The sequence below is a fragment of the Aplysia californica genome, unplaced genomic scaffold (assembly GCF_000002075.1).
Source record: "Aplysia californica isolate F4 #8 unplaced genomic scaffold, AplCal3.0 scaffold00164, whole genome shotgun sequence".
Taxonomy (NCBI): Eukaryota; Metazoa; Mollusca; class Gastropoda; order Aplysiida; family Aplysiidae; genus Aplysia; species Aplysia californica.
In genome coordinates, this window is record NW_004797434.1 from 616,179 (window position 1) to 639,078 (window position 22,900).

General features: G+C 43.1%; 1 protein-coding gene across 1 annotated transcript in view; it reads right to left on the reverse strand.

The window, feature by feature from the left end:
- Positions 1-735: 735 nt before the first annotated feature.
- Positions 736-22,900, reverse strand: part of LOC101848349 — a 37,345-nt gene continuing 15,180 nt past the window's right edge. Inside the window, exons 2-7 of the mRNA XM_005097799.3 lie at positions 20,392-20,534; positions 19,860-20,083; positions 18,680-18,882; positions 17,085-17,228; positions 16,641-16,781; positions 736-15,080 (exon numbers count right to left, since the gene is read on the reverse strand). Coding sequence (XP_005097856.1) covers positions 2,826-15,080; positions 16,641-16,781; positions 17,085-17,228; positions 18,680-18,882; positions 19,860-20,083; positions 20,392-20,534 — 13,110 coding nt within the window. The 3' untranslated portion in view covers positions 736-2,825. The remainder of the gene's footprint in view (positions 15,081-16,640; positions 16,782-17,084; positions 17,229-18,679; positions 18,883-19,859; positions 20,084-20,391; positions 20,535-22,900) is intronic.

A 22,900-nucleotide genomic window follows, 5' to 3' on the forward strand; every position in this document is an offset into this window, starting at 1 on the left:
AATCACACCAGAGCACCCACCATCCAGACACAAAGCAATCCACAATAATAACATGCCAATCACAGTAACAAAAGATTTATTATAATTACATCAAATAAAAATATGCAAGCCCACTTTGGACTGTGATAAATTTTCTCATCTTACAAATAAACTGAGCATCATTCAAAGTTTTATTTATTTATTTACACGACAACAATAAAACATTGTGATAACAGAAACAACATTCGATTGAAACACTGAGGTGGCCTTCATCAAATGGAGCGGTAACAGAACAATGTAATTGGCAGTGTGTTGTTAGTGATAGACGCGTCTTGCACCAATGATAAGACTGAATTCTGAGAGAGAGAGAGAGAGAGAGAGAGAGAGAGAGAGAGAGAGAGAGAGAGAGAGAGAGAGAGAGAGAGAGAGAAAAGAAAAAAACCCAAAAACACACACACATCGAGCTTCCATCTTTCTGCTGTTCCTTTCTTCTCATAACTCCAGAACAATTCACCAAGTTCAAGAGCATCTCCTTTTCTTAAAAAAGAAAAAAAGAAGACCCAACCCTAAAAACAATGGCACGGTACAGTACAGTAACCCTGAACATTACCAGTCATAGAACAATAATATGGTTGTACAGGGTTTTTAATTTTAAACGTTCCAGCCAGAAAACCTACTGGTTGATCACCTAAGGACATTTGGAATTTTGGGAGCAAACAACTACTGGCAAGAACAAAAATAACACGGATACTTTGTGCAAAGCTTTGCATGTATTCACTCAAAACTATACAATTCAAATTACCAGATTTGACAGAAACAACAAAAACTCAAAGTAACACCAGCAACACCAAAAGTAAAAACAAACATTTAGCAAAAACTCTAGCAGTGGTGTGGTGTCAATCCAGAGGTATTCTTGTCTTGTCATGAAAACAAAAGCAAGCCCCGAGGAATTCCCTCTACCCCCTCAAGACAGCATGTCAATCTCAATACTTCAAACTAAACAGATGCAACTGAACCAAAGAGCTGTTAACTTGGATAAAGAAAGTGAGTGTACGTTGATACCCGAGTACAGCTACTCATTATCACTAGGAACTGAATAAACTTTTTTTAAATCCCCCTTCTCAAGAGACACCCCACACTTTTACCAAAAAAACCCACAAATTTTATACTAAATAAAATTCAAAATTTATTGTTTTGCTCCCAAACCACGCAAGTTCACTGCTAAGAAATTATTAGAGCTGCTCTGTCTTTCGATATATTATTATAACATAATTTTTTTCTCACACTTAAGAAAGACACCCCCTTTCCCCTCTCTCTGATCCATTTATTGGGAACAGAATTGTTTTGTGACTTATGAGTCATGACGACACGATCCAATTTTTGGACACATGGGGTTATTGGTACCATCTTTAAGCTTGTTCATTTGCCTTGCATTTGATGAAAAAAATACTCATCTATCTAGAATTGAAGTCAAGATATTTGTGATTGAAGGGTGGGGGTCCTGGCGTCGGAGCCAAAATTAGCCAGTTGACTTCCAAAGCCGTAGATTCCTTTGGAAACTACAAGTTTACATTTTTTGTGAATTTCATCAACGTTCTTCAGTAATTCACACAGACTGAGCCAAAAAACAAATTTGATTTAAAAATGTTGATTTCTTCCCTTTTATTATTTTATGACCACCTGATTTTAGGATGCAACACATATTTTATCATCTCAACCCAGACCTGCAAAGCCTTGATGATCAACAATAGGAGAATTCCCCAGAATCATCCCTGGAAAAATAGTTTAAAGCAGAAAATAAGGAGCCCTCTAAATTCCAGTGGATTCAACTCTAAGGAAACTGAACATTGTGAGTGTATAAAATGAGACTCGCATAGAAAAATCTACTCTAAGTTTACACGATCGCAAAGTTAAAGAAATCATCATCAAAGAACAGTTATAAGTCACCCGAGTAGCTACTCAAAAACATCAATTACTCAAAGATTGTTCACGGCAGTGGTATTTTAGGACTTGAAGACAATCAAATTAATTGCAGAAAAATGATCGTTATTCGTGGAGCATAACAACAGTGAGCATTTCCATATCACTGGGGTCAATCACAAGGCCTGACAGTAGAATAATAACATCAGGTTTTATGCAAAACCAATCATGATATTCCTAAAAGGCTACAAAACTGGAAAATCCAATTTTTTAAAGGTTACCTGGCAGGCTTGTCTTTCTTTTCCCAAACAATAATGGATAAAAATGCAAACACATCAAGGACTCAAACAGTTCAAAAAGTTTCTTTGAAAAAAAAACGGATGCTTTCTGCTCATCAATTTTAAAGCTAGCCTAAAGGAGAAGCGATACTCAAATTCAAAACATTACACAGGTCATTCGCCAACACGACAGATTGCCAGAAAAAAAAAGACACTAATAATAAGACAATACTAAGACAAACCTCCCTACCATTCTCAGGCAACTTCGTTTAACTCACAGATATATGAAACATTCTAGCTAAAGAGACACTTGTTTGTTTTAGTAGAGGTTTTACGGCGCTCGCAACTGCATAAGGTCATGAGCGCCAGAAGATTAGAGGTGTTACAGGAGAGTAACAAACATAAAAAAGAAAGAGGGGAGATAAGGACCATAGAAAAGAGACACTATACCAGACCCAGACAATTACATACAGCACCATGAAGAAGGACTTACATGATCAACACAGGTTAGTTTCTGACAGGAACTTTAAACGTCTGTTTCCGGGAAAGTTAGCGTAAACTATAACAACAAACCACACCCATTTCAGAGTTTGTTTACTGGCCATGTACACTTATTTCAGAGTTTGTAACTGGCCATGTCCACTTATTTCAGAGTTTGTAACTGGCAATGTTCTTTTGAGTCACGTTGCCTCGTTGCTGTTTGGTCTTGCTAGTGGATGGCCTCGTCTCTTTCTTAATCTGCCATTTTTTTGAGGAAGTCACCTGTTTTGGTTTGACCGAGGTCGTGCCAGGTGGTAAAGCTGTGTGAACTGTTCCCGACACTTTGTTCGCTGTTGTCGCTTGGGATTTGGCTCCCTTGGCAACCGGCGTGTTGGGAAGTGGGTCTACACGATAGATGGTGGTGTGTGTGGCCGTGGTGCCCGACTTTCTCTTTCGCCCTGGGCCCGGCTTGTCTTTGAGAGGGACTGTCTTGCTGGGTATTGGGGGGGCTCTGCGGCGTACCACAGCAGCTGTGGTGTTCAGTTGACTGGACGGTTGAGATTTTGAGAACGGCCGGGGTACAGGCTCAGAGCGGGAGCCACTGCTTTTCACGGCACTGACAGAATTTCTTTGTGGGGTGTGGGGAGCCTTATTTGCCACGGACTGGGACGGATGTTTGACTGGAGTGCTATCGTTTTTTGTTTTAACAGAAGTGATGAGAGGAGAACGGACACTGGGGGACACAAGTGAATGCTGCTGTGAAGGTGAATTTTTATCTACCGGATCTACACCACGATTCCTCAGACTTTTGCGGTTGAAAGCAATGATGGCAGCTTCTGATGAGCGAGTGAACGGCGCACTTAGGTCAGACACAGAGGGTGTGGTGGGAGCGCTGTTGGAGGTCTTTGTCGTGATCTTTATTAACCCTGCTTTCTTCAATTTTGGCGTAAGCGTGTCCTCGGCTTTCTTGACTCTCTTCCGTTCAGGAGTCGGGGAATCCACCGCTCTTTTCACAGACCTGTCAGACTTATTAGACTCAACAGAGCTGTGACCAGACCTTAGGCCCGGCTGAACTTTGACAACTTTCTGTATCTCCTTAGGAGAATCTGATGGCAACATCGCAGCATCCGACTTACTTTCTACAACTAACTTCCTTTTAGGCCTCCCTCGCTTTTTCACAGCCGGGCTGAAATCTACATCACCATGACAGTTTTCATCTAAGGGAATTGCCAACGAGTCACGTTTGAAAGAAATCTCCTCATCTACCGTGATGGAGTTGTTCCCCTCATCTGGACAGGCTAGCAGCGGATCCTCACTCATTAGGACAAAGCTCCCAACATTGACATCTGGGCTCCCATCAGGAGAGCGTCGAGAGAGAGGAGCATCCTTCCTGCCAGGAGCACCTACTGAACCAGTGGACAAATCTGTTGAAGAAGGTCTCTTGACAAGTTTGGGTACAGAGAGGGGAGTTCTCTTCACAGGAACTGCCTCGGTAGACATTCTCCTCTTTAGCTTGGGCCCTTGCACCGCAGCCGACTGAACTCTCTTTCGTTTCACTGCAGGCTCTTTAGCTTGTCTCTTGTTAACCTGGTTCATCACCTTGAGCCGCTGAGCTTTCTTTCCTCCCAACTCGGTCTCTGACACCAGCGGAAAGCCCACCACTTTGCGAGAGCCTTGTAAAGGTTTTACAGCCTTCTCTGGACTGTCCTCCAAGTCCCAGGTGAAAGGCGTTCTCTCTGCCTTCTCTCTCAGAGCTTTCCTCTTACGCTCTAGCACATCCAGACCCGATGTACCCAGCCCAGGTTTAGGAGCAGCAAGCACTCGATTCCCAGCATGCAAAGGCATTCTCGAACCTACATCCTCCTCTCGGACAGACCATTCAAAGGGCCTTGATCCAACATGGCTGCTCCCTATAGACTTCAACTTGCTCTGACCCTCCTTCGTAAACTCCAAGTTTGGTTCAATAATTCCCTCATTTGAGTTAGCAACCATCACCATAGCACCGGAGGCCAACTCTTCAGGCATTGACCTGGATGAAAACACAGATTTGTGCGAGCGGAATGGCTTTGAGATGTAAGAAACGCAATTCCGGGAGGAAGTGTCCTGTTCTATGACCAGGTCAAAATCATCCAAATCCTCTTCCTCTCCTGCCCGTTTGTCTCTTGCGTTGGTCAAGACAGCCCCATCAGACCCAGGAGAGTTGTCTGTCGTCTTTTCTGAATCCTTCTCAACTCCAACTGTTTCATGGGACTCCTGTGACAAGGAGTTTGTGGGATCAGTTTTTGAATTATCGGACTCATCCTTTTGATGCTCTTCACAAATTATACTCTTATCTTCTGTGGACAATGTGTCTTCCTTAACTGAGGCGTGATCTGGGGCTGAACTGCTTACACTATCCGGGGCATTTTGGTGCTCGCTACCTGCTGGATTCTCATCTGTTGCTGCCATGTCCAATGAACCAACTCCATCAGCACTTGTACATTTTCCCTTTTCCTCATCAGCACCATCTTCAGTCTGCTCACTCTCCACCCTGTCACACTGCTCTCCCAATGCTCCATCATACACAGACTTTTCCGGATCAGGACTGTGCCCCGATCTTTCTTCGTTAGACGTTTGCACATCTTTTTCCTGTGACTTGGACTCCGACTTTTCTACTTGAAACGTTTTAGTTGACCTTTCCATGAGATTTTCTGCACCCTCATCCTCCACAGACTCCTCTCCCTGAGATGTATGCTGCCAGTTTTCTACAATCACCGAGTCCCCACTCCCTAGAATGTCAACAGCTTTCCCTGGCTCAGCAGACTCTGCAAAGGTATTTTCTAATCTGTCACTACCACTACTACTTTCCGGAGATGCAGGTTTACTATGACAAGTGTCTGCAATGTCTATCGGAACACTCTTGTTTTCAGATGTATCCAACAAATCATTGTGAGCAGATGACAATTCACAATCCCCTTGATTCAACTTGTCTTCATTTGTATCTCGTTCTGTTGAGATGGTATTTACAACATTTTCAAAGCATGTTTCATTTGCTAGATGAGTCCCGGGTAATACTGAGTTTTGCTGTAACTCATTATCTGCAGGCCTAACCCTACCTTCATCTACATCTTCACTAAGCTCTCTCCCACAACCAGCGCTACCCTCCGCCTGTCTGTTAACATCCACTTCATTCAAAGCTTGTTCCAAAGTCTCAAGACCCTGCGGTGAGGTCAACGGTGACAGAAGGGACACTTCATCCATCTCAGGATCTCCACACATTCCATCTTCATTACTTGAGAGCGGATCGATCGTCTCAGACGCTTGCCCAACTTCCACCAAACATGGATTTGCCATATCCGTTTCTGTTTTTGCTTCAGTGTCAGTGCACATATCATCCTGAGAAACAAGCTCAGAGGACTGGTCTGCCGGCTGGCTATCGCTGACAATTTCTTTGCTATCCTCACAGGCATGCAATGTTGCTGCAGATTCTGAGCCAGCCTCACATTCTGTTTTGCTTATAATTTCTTCCTCAGAAGAACCCTCATTCACAGCCGGGTCTGACATAACGTAATCTTTACCAGATTTCAAATCAGCATCGCAATGTATCCCATCCGTATCCACTTCTGTCTCATCAACGACTCCAGTTCTTACAAGCGAAGTCAAAACATGACTGTCAACATGAATGCCTCCTTCTTCACATGTCTGGAGAGGGGCATTTGAAGCAGCAGCAGCAGGAAGGTGCAAGGATGAGCCAGCATTTCCAGCGCTCAGTCCATTGTTGTCACTTGGCTCATACCCAAAGTATGTCTGTTCCACCCCAAGTCCTGCTGGTCTTACATCCATTTTCTCAGAAGGGATGAACACACTATGACTGTACTGCATTTTGCTGATGGAAAACATGGGTTTTGCTGAAACACCTCCTCCTGGTTCAGCCTTAGGTGGCTCATTCAGGAGTAGCTGTTTCTGCTTAGGAGCTTCATTCCCAGGTTTACTGCTATCGTTCTCCGACAAGTTGCACTGTTCACTACCTGTACCAGTGTCACCTTGAGTAACTGCATCAACTTTTTCCCTATCACAAGACATTATCTCTATCTCACTTTTCTCAATTATTTTAACACCATTTTTCTCTTCTTTATTTTCGAACACAAGCCCATCACTGACACTTGGAGTAACTAACTTATTCTCATCCTGTTTAATCACATCACCAACAAGAGCAACTATATCATCTTTCTCTTCATGATCATACATTTTTCGCTCAGTTTTCTCCTCCGTTTCACTCATTATCACATCACTTCTCTTCTCCTCATTACAGGACTCTTTAATGTTGCATTTCGTCTCATCACTTGCCATCACATTGGGTGAAGTCTTCTCTTCTCTCTCATCATCCGATGAGCTGTAGTCCACAAGTCCCAAAGCTGACAGCACCTGCTCACTTTGCTCTGCCTTCACTGGGCTCTCCAGCACCTCACCGCCAACACTCTGCTCCCTACTCACAACACCAAGCCCTGTTACCTCTTTTACCTTCTGCTTCACATCCAGCTCCTCTGAAAGTTCCTCTTCCTTTTCCAAAGCTTCATGTGGTCTGTCATCAGACCGCAGATGTGAAGAGTTATGGTCAGGCAAAAGTCTCTCAGCAATAAAGGCAGCCAGTGACACAGATGGATTCCTCACTCTCTCCGACTCCACATTCAACTTTTGTTCAGAAGCCTTACTGACATCCACAACCTTCTTTGGTCTCAAGTCTGGACTTCCAGAAGGGGATGACACATCAAGCGAGGTGGGAGCTTGATCTTCAACTTGTTGGACTTTGACATCTAAAATTGTAGAACGATCGGAAATCTGGGCATCCTCTGATACATGACAATCACTGTGCTCTTGCTGCATTTCCACCAAAGCTGGGGTCAGTGAAACAGCAGCATTACCATTTATGTCCTGATCCCTAGAAGCAGCAGCACTGCTCACATCCATTTCACCAGAACCTAGCTCCTGTTCAGTAACCTTGTCTGTGACCTGGTCCTCAGTCTCCATGTCTCCCTTGGAAACCTCTGATTTGCCAGTGTCAATCTGTGCCTCACAGGAACTGCTGACATGCGATGAACTTCCCTCCTCAGCATCTGATCCATGGCCATAGGACGTGGACTGATCCATCTCATCTAAATCCTTGCTGCATACTGCTTGCTCACTCTCTGCACCCTGAGCTTCACTCACACTGGTCCTTTCGGGCAATAGGTTGTCACCTGTCTGGAAACCTTGACTATGAGCACTACTGACAGAGACCTCATCAGTTGGAAATTCTTTATTTCCTGGATCTATAGCGGACAAGGGACTTTTTGAGTCCATTTCTCCCTGTTCAACAGTTTTGTTTTCAAATACTGAATTTCCTTGTCCAGTTTCCACCTCTCCCATCTCTGTGGTCTCGTCATAAGTGTCGGCACCAGCCGCCACAGGGGACTCAACTGCCTGGTCAGTTTTCTGCCCTGCACATGTGTCAGTTTTCTGCCCTGCACATTCCTCTCTGTCACTTTCTTTCACTACCGTTGTCAATAACCTTGTTTCAACATTGCTATCCTCAGATGTACTTTGAGATATACAGGCATCTGGATCATCGTGAGACATCACAATTGAGGTTTGCTCAACACTTGCATGAGATACACAAGTTGAAGATTCTAACACATGAGACGCTTCATCTTTTTTCTCTGTCACTGCTTCTGTACCCAACTCTTTGCTCCCTTCCAACAGCCTATTCTCAGCTAACGTTCCTTCAGCACTCTCAGAAAACTGAGTTTGTGTGACATCTTCACTTGAGGGTACATTGTCATCAGCAACCTCAGGAACTGAACAATCACCTTTCGAACTCTTCTCTCCACCAACATTTTCACCAACATAATGCTCTTCGGAACCTTTTCCTTCTTCATGTTTGTCTACACCTTCTCCTTCCGTAGACTCATCTCTCCCCTCACTTTTGCCAACATTCAAGACATCACACACTGGGCTCTTCTGTCCATCTACATCTGAACCTTCACATCGGTCCATGACCTCATGACCTTCTTGTCCTCCTACACTCTCAGACATTGATGTGAACACGTTGAAAATATTCTTATTTTCAGATCCATCCGTAAACGTAGCTAACTGTTCCACATTAGCAATACCCTCAGAACCACTGGGAGATTCTTCCTTCAGCAAAGAGGCAGGCTTTGAAATGCTTGGCACCTCGGCAACCATCGACTCTATGGCAGAAAATATGTTGGCACTGCTGTTCTCAACTGCTTTCTCAATACACTCTTTGTCGTCATTCTCTTGTGAGTTCTGCTGATCTGGTGACTGATTGGCCGAGGAATCCCCCGCACTACAGATGGTATCCGTGTCAGAGGAAAAGTATCGAGCAGAATTCACATCCCGTCTAGATTTCTCATCAACATACTTTTCCTCCGACAGAGAGCTTCTGTTATCTTTTGCTTTGTCAATTTCCTTTCCCACAGAAACTTCATTTTCTAGTGAATCACTCCCCTCACCTTTCATATCGCTTTGAGGGTTTACAGACTTTTCGAGAAACAGATTTCGCTCTAAACACACAACCGGAGGGTTTTCTCTGGCCACAGCTTTTAACACCTCTATGTCAGGGGGCTCGGGGGTAACCACTTCAGCACTATGGGGAGCAACCTTGGTCAGCTGACCCAGGTCCAGCTTCTCTCCTAGGTTGACGCTACAACGACGAGTGTGAAACTTGGACACTATGTCAGGGGCACAGAAGTGAGCTGTGAGTGCCTGACCAACGTCTGTATCCCCGGCGTCCACATCGGCTGAATCAATGTCCGGTGTTGAGCGATAGCTTACAGTGCTGGCTTCTTGGTCCGCCGCAGTGACGCCGTCGAGGCTGCCACCATCAGCACTGCCGCTACAACTCCTTACAGAGGGACTATTCTCACCAGACATGTGAGAATTATTCCTTCTGCCCTCGCTGTTCCTTCTTTTCTTTGACAACGGCCCACTGCAGCTCTTCTGCCTTGCCCTGCTTCCTTCAACCTCATCTCCTTGGCACAGGGATGTGCCATCGTCTGTATTTGAGGATATAAAGGACAAAAACGAGTCCAAAAATGAAGGCACCTTAGAAACACTGGAGGAATAAGAGGGCAAGGCAGAACTGGATTGAGCATTAGTCTCCCCCTGCATTTCTTGTTTCAACTTCATCAACACTGATGATGATAGAGATTGTAAGGCAACAGTCGGTTGGAGGTTGCTAGTCGTCAACTGTTTTTTCTGCAGCTGACTCAAACATTTAACTATTAATCGGGGACTAGGCGGAAGTTTATGAGAGTGATCCTCAGAGGGAGCAGAAATTTCACTTTCTCCATCCTGCTCTTGAGATGGCTTATAGCAACCATTTTCCTGTCTGTACAAAACCAAAGAACTAAACCTGACATCACCTCCTCCCTGACTCTTGGTTTCATTTTCATTGACCAACTCGAGACAATTGTGATCACTGTGCTCATCCGATATTTCAGTGGAACCACCGGAGAGTCCTGAAACTGATGACAGTCGACTTCTTTTTGGAAATCTAGAAACAGGAAGATCTCCCTGGCTATACCTTTTCCTGCTTCTAGTCTCACGAGGTCCTTGGGAAGAGTTATCGCTGTCATATCCGTCACTCACCACATAATCCTCATCACCACTTTGAGCGGGCTTCTTAAAAAATCTGGACTCCACTTCCTCTGAGGAATACTCCGCTGACGACTGGAGAGAGCTCTCGTCTTGCTGGCCTCTCAGGTAGTTCTCGTCATTCAAGCTCTTTCCCTGGCGATGGCTTCCAGTTGTAGCCAAGAAGCCAAATTTACCAGTCATTGGGGGGCGCAATTTAATACCGGACGCATCAGAGCTATTGTCGTCCTCGCTGGAGGTAGGCCGAGATGAGTGCCGTTTCTGTCTTGACAAGTTCAGTCTTTCTTTCGCCTTCCTGCCTGTGATCAGGCGCTTTCTCATTCTTTCTACTGCAGACTTAGCAGCGTGCTTTTTGCTCTTCAACGCTTTCGGACTGAGGCCCATTTTGCGCCCACAGCTTTTCACAATTCCACGCTGCGAGGCGATTCTTTCACTTCGCTGAGAGAGAAACTTATCAGCTGTTACAGCTTTCATCTTCTCATAGATCGAGATGGAATGGTTTGGCACATGTTGCATGTAATGCATAAAAGTGGAAAAAGTTTTCTGACACAAATGACAAAAGTAAGAGGAGCTATCTGCAACAGTCTTCACCGTGTACGGTTTCAAGTGTTTCCCAGCGTAATGCTGTATGAGGATTCTGTCACTCTTGAAGGATGTTTTGCAAATCTTGCAGTGTAAACCATCCTCTTCAGACTCTTCTTCACTGGTGGTGAGCAAATTTTTCTTCTCTCCCTTTTCTCGGTTGTTCTCAACACCATCTCCAGCCTTAACGCCCATCTTGGCGTAAGGGGAGACAAATGTTTCGTTGATGAAGCTCTGAATGGGTTTCAATGTTTTTCTGTCCCTCAGTTTAGGAGGAGCTTTTCGAGAAGGAAGCAATGCTGCGTGTTCCGAATCACTATGAGAATTTGAATCCTCTTCATCTTTCTCGGTCGATGGAGAAGCCTCATCAAAGGATTCAGTCATTTCTTTAGCAAGACTCTTAACCACTTGTTGCGTTTCTGAACCTAGCAAAGCAGGAGATGAGTTCTTATATAAGTCCTTCTTCTCGTGTGACCTGATTTTTTCTAAATTTTGAGAAACATCTGACTGGGTACAACTCTTCATACTGTCCTCCGAATCTCCACTTCCAAACTCTGCACTGACAACAGATCGACTCTTCTCACTCGTGGCCTCCTCAATAGAATTCCTACGGCTAGCCCTTTCTTCGACAGAATTCCTACGGCTAGCCCTTTCTTCGACAGAATTCCTACCACGAGATACCTTACAAGGATCTTTTAGGGACAGAATTTCAGCATCAAGAGTCACTGAGTCTGGAACAAAGCTTACATGACCACTTTCACCCCGAGCCACAGATGAAATGACAGCTTCCTGCTTCCGCAACATTTCTTCATAGACAGAGCGAGGCATGTACAACCCAGCCTTGGGATCTTTCTGACTTTTACTCACTGACGACCGCTGCGCAGCACACTCTCTCCAATGAGCAACAAAACTTTCCATGGAGCAGAGGGTCTGATGGCAGGCATCACACTTGTAGAATTTACTCCCTGCCGAGCCCAGCATTTCAGAATATCTAGGACTGGGTAAAGCAGTAGCTTCTTTCTTCTCTGGCCGTTTAACAGTTTCTTTGTTCTCTATAGATTTATTTTGTACATTGAGAGGAGTGACTTTTACAGCTGGGTCGGATTTTTCAACTTTCATTTTAGGAGTGGAATGACTTTGGGATGGAGAACTAGTATCACTGGTGGCAGCTGTCAGGCTTTTGAGTACAGACTCATCCGTAAGTGACGGGTATGGAAACGGTAATGGCATGTGTGGAAGTTTGTACGAGTTGTCACTAGGTCCAGGACTAGCAGCTTCCAAAGGAGGTGGCGGCTGTTTGGGGGGCGCAGTTTTCACCGGCTTGGGTTTTGAGGCCTCTTTCTTCAAGTCCGAAGGCACAGTGGGAACCCTCTTGCACGTGAGGCGGTGCTGCTTGATGCCAGCGTCACTGACACACAACTCGAAGCAGCGAAGGCACTGAAACACAGTGGTCGTCTCAAGCCCTGCCTTAGCCGAGTTGGCTTTGTCCTGTTTGATCTTATTGTTGTACACGCTGGACGACTGCAGTCCAGGCTTACAAACATTGCGTACGTGTTCTCTCAGGGCATCCAAACTCTCGAAAGCCATGCTGCAAATGATACAGCGGTAAGTGGCATTGTTAGAAGCGTCCATGTACACCTCTCCCTGAATGTCCTGCTCCTTCATCATTTCACGCAACTGATCCACAGATTTTTTCTCCCGGTTAGCAGGTACAGCACTTTTAAGTAAGTTTGTCCGTGATACGCCTGCGCTGGGAAGAACTGATATTTGTGACCTACTACTGACTGGCATGTTCTCAGCTGTTAGCCTTCTGTCCGCAGAAGAAGGCAATTGGTTCAAACCTGATTTAGCAGTGAGCTGATGTTTGTTAGAGGCAGCTGTTCCATACACCGACGTGTTTCTACTTTGCTGGTACAGACCGCTATTGCTGGAAACCATAGATTTGTGATTTTGACTTGAAGAATGAGAATTTGACACACTTTGTAACGGATTTTCAGACACATAAACAGACGTTCCTATCGTGCTCTTTTGAGGGACCTCAGAGTATCGATAGATGCGTGTTGGAGAATTTGTGGCGACTTGTGTTGTCCAATTAGAAAGCCCGGCCTCAACCTGAGGCTTCTCCTCACTCACATCCACAGCTATGTCTGCAAAAGTCTCTGCCAATATGCCAGAGTCCTGCAGCAGTTCCCGAATGATCGTGTCATCAATCCCGGTGATGGACCCAGAAAGTTCGTCAGTCAACACAGCTGCCCCTTGAGAGTGAGATGAAGCTCCTGGCACAGTTAGGCTGTTTGAGGCCGAACTAGCTGAGAAACTGCTCTGCTGCTGAGAGGGGGGTTGCTGTCGTGGCTGTTGAGGTACAAGATGGAATTGCTGCTGCTGCTGCTGCTGCTGTTGTTGCTGTTGATGTAATTGCTGTAGCTGCTGCTGCTGTGAATGGACAGGGGTTGAGCGAGGTTTGTTCACAGCGGCGAGAAACTGCTGCTGCTGATTCTTCGTGACCGCCTGAGCGTGCTGAGGGTAGAGGGCGGGGTTCGCTTTTGGCTGGGTGGAGCCTTGCTGGGACTGCATGTGTTTCTGCAGCCTCTTTTGATTCAGGTTGGCAAGAGAGGCCTCCTGAGCCAGTTCCACCGTCGTCTTTGGTCGGCCGGCCCCCATATGCTGCGACTGCACAAAATTGTTACTCAAGACTGTAACAGTTGAGCCCGACATCTGCTTCGTCTCCGAGATGACTCTCTGAGGTAAGTTAGACATCTGCATGAAGCGGCGGATGCTTTCCACATGAGCTTTGTTAAGTTTCATCTTCTCTGCTTCCTGGCTCGACTGCCCTGCTTGAACTGAACTTGCCCGCTGTCCCTGGGCTGTTGGCTGGCCAGGAAGGTTTCCTGTCCTAGCCGAAACAGAAGTCTGAATTTGAACTCGTGATTGTTGTGTTAACTGTTGTTGCTGATGGCGGTGTTGTTGTCGGTGCTGTTGTTGATCATTGGGTTTGAGGAGAGTAGAAACAGTGGGGAGAGGAGCTCGGTTACCCATCTGTGGCTGACGAGAGTAAACATGGTGTTGCTGCTGCTGCTGCGGAAGCCTTTGCTGCTGTTTTGCCGGCATGCTGGCTTGTTGTCTGACAGCGGAACCCTTCATGATATTCACCACAGCCTTCACAACTTCAGGATTAGTGTGGTGGCTCAGTTTCTGAAGAGTGACGCCCGAGTCTGGTTTCATGGCAGACTGGATGATTTGCGTAACCCGGGCTGTGGGAGATGCAGAATACTTCCCTGAGCCTGAAACAGCAGAAGCAGATACCACAGGCCGAGTTGGTTGCACCGGGATCAAACCTGCACTTTGAGCAAGTCTGTTTTTATTCTCAATATCTATGGTGGATTTCACGTTGTACTGACGATGCTCACTTGAAAGGTTGGCTTTGTTCTGATTGGACTGCTGAGTGGAAACAAGATGAGCACTTTGACCACTCGAGCCACTACCATGAAGAATCGTCGGTTTGGAAGCACCAGAAGGCAAGGCTCGACTAGCAGACCCTTGAGCGTGCTGCGTGGGTTTCTTTTGAGCGTTTTGCAGCCGCATTCTGTTGAGCAACATTTGAGCGCTGTGCATGTCCTGTGGGGACAGAGCATCGAACACATTGCTGATCCGCGTCACTGGCACAGCGTCTTTCTTTTTGCCAGGACCTTCCACTTGAGAGGAACCCGACACAATCGTTGGCGACACTTGTGCCATCTTGCGCTGATGCTGATGAGCATTTCGAAGACTGTCGTAAAGAAACCGCCGACAGAGAAGCTCTACGTTGACATATGAGTTTTCCGGGTTGAGGTACTCGGGTCGCAACATGTTGAGAAGACGCTCTGCTTCATACAGAGTGGCTGGGTTCACTGTCCCCGGCTCTCGGTTCTTGTCCTTCTGACAATTGTTGCAGCAATCAGATCCCTGGCCGTAAAACGAGCTGATGGCATTCAGAGCCTGCTCTGAGGGCTTGAGAGCAAACGAAGTGAGGGCACACATCCGAGCAATCTTGACAGAGGCGTGGTGGCACAGGCAGGCCAGTTTGGAGCAAATGGAGGCCATGTCAGAGCGACGAGCCAGAGCAGCCTCCGTGTTCCCCTCTTTCACATTGGTCTCCATTTGGCCTTTGTCAACATTGATGGCAAAGATGCACATGTCCACATAGAGCTGTAAGTACACATCGCCGCACTGCAGAGGAAAAAAACAAAACAAAAAACTTTGAAAACACTCTTCTCGTTCAGGAGTCTTTCACAAAATGTAAATGTACTTACCCCCTGTGGTGGCATCTATGGTCTAGTGGTTAGGCCACCGCACCTGTAGTTGTAGGATTGCAAGTAGATTTTACATTCAGCTCCGTCCAACATCGTGTTCTTTGGACAAGTGCTTTACCCGAATTTCCCCATAAGGCTTAGCCCTATCGAAGATAGACATTAAATTCAGAGTCCTGCCACTTAACACATTACACCTTAACTCGTGCGAGATTGCCCGCGAATTTCCTTACGCGCTCCACCCTTGCAACCTTAGAAATGAAGTCTCACCTTGACGAGACTCTGGGGCCGAGATTTTGATTTACATAGTACAAAATGTTTCTTCTTCCGTTTGATACTCAAACGACATTTTTCGGGCCAGTAGTTTTAGTATTAGATCTGATCGAAGTGCGATCACTTTTCTGACACTCTGAAGGTGTCTCAACTTGTTGAAAAGCAACACAACTGAGTTTGAAAAAGGAAATAATGATGGATTTGAGCAAAAAAAAGGCATATGACAAATCAGATGAATCAGATATTGATGAAAACATTGTAGAAAAAGTTTGGGGCGATTCAGATTGATCAGATGTAGAATTTAGATCAAGGGCCCGACCACGATGCTGAGAGTGAGAGTAACGGGTCGGACACCCCGATTGAACTAAAGTTAGAACATTGTTAACAGTTTGCGCATACATAAAGTTATATTTTTCTGAAACTACATTCATTTTTCTATTTAACTTTTATTTTTTCAGGATTTTTGAAATTTGTTTAGTATTTTTAAATGTGTATTTTAAACGATTGTATTCACAGGGAGTGGGTTCCTTCCTCTTGCTTAGGATCTAGGAATGGACTTCCCATCCAGACCCTTAGGGTGTAATGTGTTAAATAACCTTACAGTGTTGCAAAGAGCATTAAACATATACAATTTCATACGCTCTAGTATAACTAGTAGAGCTTTTCAAATTGTGCTATTGACTCTCTCCAGCATTTCCTTATGAATCCTACAACAGAGAGGACTTCTTAAAAACCTCTACCAATCAATACCAGGGAATGGCATTATTATGACCTGATTGTGTGTTGCCAGTGCCCGAACTCGCACTAAAACTATAATAAATAACAGGGGTTGTCGCCATACAAAGTTATTTAATTTTATACTATAAAGCATCAGACACTTTTTAATCTTTTTTTTTTTTTTTTAAAATATAAAAAAGACTGTTCTTTGTCCAAGAAAGGGATGTAAATATTAAAACCAAAGCATTTCCAAAAATAACCAGACCAAAATTCAAAGTCGAAGTTGCTGAAATCAGTATAAATTTTGCTTTGCAGTCTTCATTTACAGAGGGTAGACTTTAGAATCTGCTGTCTTTTTATTTAAAGGACAAGCACATAGGTAAATATCTAACACCAAACAACAGTGAAGGGGAAAAAAAGACAGACAAAAAGAGATAGCAAATGACACAAAGCTCATTTAGTAAAATGCTACAATTCAGTAAGCGCTTACCTCTCGGCGCAAAACGTCGATGAAGAAAACAATTTGTTCAGTGGACTGAGACAGCTTGGCCATTGCCCAAACGCTCTCCCTGAACTGATCCTTCTCTCGGTCTACTACAGACTGGTGCCTGATCCACAAACGAAGCAGCTCCTGAACAAAAATTAAGGGGAAAAAATGACCACTTCTGAGCACAAATATAAGTGTAAAAATGAGAATTTCCCTGTATTTCACAGAATGCACCGCGTTTAAAAGCACTTCTTGTTTAAAATAGTCAAAAGAATCAAGCCACTTAATTATCTACATCATTAAAAAATACCTTTAAAAATTCTGACTTTATTTCATGTGTTTCACAGAATGCACCAGGTTTTTAAAAGCACTTCTAATTTGAAAGAATCAATAAACATGAAACCACTAAATTCTCTACACCATTTTAAAAAGACTAAAACTTCTTACTTTATTTGCCTCCAGGTCAGAAGCTTTTATCCAGTTCTGCACCATGAATGTTTGTGCCAGGACTGTGCAAATTTCCTTGTGAGCTTTGGAGGTTTGCAGCTGCTGTATGATTTTCACTTGATCCTGAATGCTCAATTTTTGGCTCTGAAAAAAAAAAGGCAATTTCATGTAATCAAGCGCTTTCACCTGCATACGGTCATAAGAGAGCGCAGGACAACATATTAACCACTTTCTTTTTCATAAAAATTATTTGGAATTTTGCCCAAGTGGCGGCCGAAGCCGACAGCAGTAAGAAGGAACCAAGGAGTAGCAGTAGAAAAGCTGCAGAAAGTGGAGACGAAAGCAGATGACAGAACATGGTTAGAGCAGGAAAGGGGGTGAAAGGAGAACATTTTTAAGAAGAAAATTTCCAGTCATCAAGTTTTGAACCCGGTACCTATTGAATGAGAAGTGAACACTGTGCCTCTGGATCACAAAAGCCGTCTTGTCTCATTCTGAGCAGAACAAAACTTATGCAGTTCCCCACTTCACCTGTCATCAAAGTTTTATTTGGCTGCGTAATTGGAATTGAATGCAGTATTCTGTGATTAGGCAACCTGTTATGCCAAAGTTTGTTTAGATCTTGTTTAGATCTTATCTGAATCTATATGAACCTTTGTCACAACACCGACTTTCATTTACACATCTACATTACTTTTGTTCCCAGTAGCTCTAACATTTGGCCCTAGACCCAGCAATGTGACCGAGGTATCTAATTTTCTTTTTCCTTTCTTGCTTAACCCAGGCAAAGAGCGCTGCCTAAAAAATTACCCACTTGTTTCTAGTCAGGTATCAAACTTGCTTTAAATTTTTAAAATTTAACTGATTCCGTCCACGATTTTTTCAGGCTCTGGACAGAATTATTTTTCCCTGTTCAGTTTTAGACCTGGGGTGCATCTATTTAATGCATTACTGTGAAGCTCTAAGTTACTCTAATATGTATTGTCATACACCAAACTGATGGGAATAAATAGAAGAATCTGTTTCTATCAATAACAATGACCTATAATCTGTTTGTATTGCATTTTCCTTCTGACAAAAACGAATGAGAAAAAAAATTGCGCAACAGCTCTTCGAAAATTTCGACTTACCGCATTTTCTCAGCTCTACAAGTCCTTACAATCCATAGGAATCAACACAACACTGTAGCGATATCACCCTAGCACACATTTATGCAAGAATTTCACAAATTTAGTTGAATATCTTTCTTTGAAGAGCCTTTTCATTATACCAGGCTCCGTGTTGTTTACCCTTAGATCTAGCCTACATCGCAAAAAAACAAAACAACAATTTTTGCAAGAATTTCGCTGAGTTTCGATCGATATTGGCGCTCAGAGATTGAGGTCAGGTTTGTTTACAAGTTCTACTTCCTTTCGACAACTTAAAAAGTAGGAACTGTGTTAAAAAGTGCACCTTTATTTCGGATTTCGTTGAGCCGCTCACAGCGGCCGAATGGAGGCAGCGGAAAAACTCAGAGCCGCTGTCAGCGGCCGAATGGACGGAATCAATTAAACAAACAAACAAAACAACAAGCATTGCGTGTAATAAAAGGTTACCTCTTCCTGTAGTCTGTCCATCTGTCCAAGTTTGTAGAGGAGGGAGAGCTGTGTCTTGCGTAGGTTCAGGTCCGTCTTAAGCTCCGGGTGGATCAGGCAGCTGTTACACAAGTTCAGGGCATATTCCTCACAGTTCTCTTTCAGCATCATGTCCACACGTAACTGCAAGATGATGGGGTCCTCTTGCTCTATGTAATTTCGAACTGACAAAGGAGGAACAAAAGTAAATAAGCAACTTCATTAAACACACTTTTGGAACAAATAAATATCCATTGTATTTCGTTTCACTTAATCAGGAACCTTTTCCGATGATAAAACCAGAGAACTTGATCATGGTAACAGAGCTAATAGTACAATAACAGAAAGAGCATTTTATAACGACCTTGAACATTACACTAAAGACGGAAATCCAATTTTTTTTTTTGGGGGGGTCCTGAAGTGGACATAATAAAGACAAATAACAAATTAGTATGAGAAAAAAGATTCTTTTCACTTTATGAAATTAGCCTAGTAACACTACCTGAAAAGAAACTACAAAAATACAATTCACTGTCCAAATCTGAGCTTTAACCACTAGAAACATCTATTCAGACCTTCCAACTCTTTAACAAACAATAGTATGAACACTCCAAATCCTCCCCGCAGAAAGTGAGTTTTTAGAAAGAAAAATAGTGAGTCCTGCAGACTCTAGTTGATTAAGATTAACTTTTGCAGAATAAGAATATTTAGTTCAATGTAATATATTACAACTGTAAATCTTTCCACATCCTTCACCAGTGATGACACCAGCAGCTAAAAAAAAGAGGAAATCTTGTGGTACTTCTTTGTTTAATCACAAGCCGTACAACAGGGTCTTGAAATTGTAGATATCCCCGGACACACCCAAAGATTATCATCAGACATGGTCTTAGAAGGCAGACAAAAAAACCTCTCAGAAATCGTATCTTACCAGGGCTTTTGCCAGGTCTGATCCATCCATATCCATTATCAAGTTGAGAAAATTTGCTGTTTATTTCACTGTCTACACATACACATGATACACAACAATATCAAAAAACACAACTGACAAGATATCGGGGTGAAAACCAAAGTCTACGAGAGAACTGCTATTACAGCTTTCAACAAATTTATTAATTACGAACATTACAGCATAATAACTTTTATGGAAAAAGTAAATCACCTTCTTCCTTTTCATCCTCCTCTATCTCTCCTCCCATAACTTTCGCCAAGGTGGGATCAGTCCATGGATTTTCAGTGAGTATTTCAAGTAACCGGAACTTCGTGAAGTGGAAAGGAGCCAATCTGGTATGCAAAGCAGCCAAAGAAACCAGAAAGTTGCTCCGTACTCCATCCTCCTCCTCCAGGTTCTGAAACTGAATGTTCAGCACGGCTTTGGCACATTGTCTGTTGAGTAAAAGGGGATTCAAATTAATACATGCAGGCTTAAAATCATGACAATAACAGGGCCAAATCTATAATATGATTCCACTACATATTTAATGAAAAAATACATCAAGTTACAATTCTAACTATAGGGGACATAACCAATATATAGTCATTTAATCAACAATTTTTATTACACTTTAATGAATAAGAAAAAAGAAATTGACTCCAATTCAAACAAAAATGACTCCTCTTTACTAAATTTCAACAATAGCTAAAACAGAAACAGACTTTAAGAACCTAAAAACCAGTCAACAAATCATGCTCACCTGAACAACTTGAAACTCAGCTCGGTAAGTGCCGGTACAGGTTTCAGTTTAGCCAACTGTTCTGTGAAATGAGCCGTCACAAGCCATAGGCCTGTGATGACTTGATCGTATTCTAAGTCACCATTGGACACCTTGTCAATTGCCTGAAATAAGAAATAAGGGACAAAAATTTTCAAATTGAGCATAATGTGGTGAACGCAAACAGCAAAACAACCAACCAAACAATCCTCAGATCACATCAGACATTGTCGCTACTGTTACTATGGAGCTACGTGACATCAGAACTGTTGAAATCTTCGCAACATAAAGAGAAGTTAAGAAATCTTAAGCATGCTAATTTGTGGGTTTCTGACCAAAATTCAGAAAGGGAGGGGGGTTTCCTGTTCCCAAAGTTCACCAACTGCACACCTCTCCTCAAACAAATCTCAAAATCCAAAAAACAATTTAAAAAACTATCATGCCCCAAATCAATCTAATTATTTGAGTGACTGATACACTGTTTTGATTTTTTTTTATCAACATGCCTTCCAAATTTCACACAAGTCTGAATTGGACTCTGTAGTTGAGCCTAATGAGAGAAAAAATGAAAAAAATTAAAACTCTGACCAGCAGCTCTTCAGATTCATTTTTACTGATCTGATGAGATCAGTCAATCAATCAAGAAAAGAATCACTACAGTATGGAGTTTAACCTCTTCAATCGTGTTTACCTGTAACAATCCTGTCAATTTGACCTGAATTTGTTTTCATTGCTAGTTTGTTTTTCTTTGTGTAACATTCCTCACAACCGCAGATATCACTCTTTCATCATTCATTATCTTTCAGCAGTATGTCAAGGAGGTCTGAAACTTTCAGACATAATCAATTAAATGTTTGTCTATAAGAATAAGACTTGTCTTGCTACATTAGTTATTATGTGTATAATCTCCATATGAAAGTCTAGGAATGTCTTCAGATGGATTTTCGACACAGCACAAACCAGGATCAGCTTAGCTACGAAGACATCTCTGCTACATCTCTACCTAAAGTTCACAAAACAGAATTTTTCTTAATTCGTATAGATTTGATTTTCAAATCATGAAAATCCATCTGAAGACAGTCCAAGACTTTCACATCTCTATGGAGACTATACATATATATATATGTCAGATGTAACTAAAATTGAAAGTGAAAAGACAGCACTGTATAGTAATTCACTATAATAATTTAAAAAATCATAATAATAATAATAAGAGTCTGTGCCCTTCGGTCACAGCATTAATCTCACTTCTTCCACGTGGGAATGGGTACCCAGCTATAGACAGTGAAAGATCTTGTCAGTATGTTAGTGTTTTAGGCGGAAAACAGACAGGGTCTCTCAGCTTCTAGTCTGAGAGGCCCATTTTCTGGAATTTTCATATCTAATCTACATATGAGTGTCATACATCATTTTAAAGCTTAAAATGTGGGGATTCTGATTACGTAAAAATTTTGAGCAGGAGGCAATTATGTAATACAAAAAAAGTAGGTCGAGTAGCCCTGACCTACATATATGAAAAAGTATAATTTACAGAAAAAATGACCCCAAGGACTGAAAACTAGCACAAAGCAGCTGAAAACACATAGCACCTATGTGGCAGCTTGCACTGTATGCTGCCCAGAAAATTGAGGTTGTTTCAGAATGCTCTCATGTCTACTGGAGTAATAGTATAGATTGTAGAGCTTGCTGTTGAGCAGGGATTTGAGCTATACAAATGCTATTTATCATCAAGCCTTGCCTTCTGGTGCTTCCAAACCGACGATTCTTCATGGTAGTGGCTCGAGTGGTCAAAGTGCTCATCTTGTATCTCTATTATAGCATTATTAGGATCATTACAAGAGCATAAGAGACAATCCAGCCTGACAAGATTCAATAACTGGTAGTTTTAGTGCAGTCGAACCTGCCATAGAAATCTATATGAGACAGAAACCTGTCAAGACAGGATCTCCGTACTCCCCCTTGATAAATTCTTCTAAATATCTGTCGATGATGGAAACCACTCTAAGGGTTTTGACCTGCCGTAGACAGCATATGTTTTGCCTACTAAACCTTTTTTTAAACAAAACACTCCCAATTTCGGTTCCAGAAACTCTGACCTTATTAACACCACACTGCCATGTAAAGGTAGCAGGAAGGGGTGCGGTTTGAGGATAACTGTTACACCACCCAAGTGAGCCCTGAGTAATGCAGATGATCAAGATCACGTATGGGTGAAATCTGACCCCCCCCCTTTTTTTTACAAGTAAGTGTTTTACAGCGCTCACAACTGCATTAGGTCATTTGAGCGCATTGGACACATTAAATATTTTCAGGTGGTAGGAAATTTTGAATTTTGCCCGGGTGGCAGCCTAAGCCTATCAATTTTAGACCACCAAGGGATCTTAACTTGCATACTGGACCTCCGAGATTTTTCGCCCTTGTCCTAGAAGGTTAGGTGTTGATCTTTCCTACCAGAAGATCAGGGGTGTGGCTGAAAGACAGCAGTATGGAG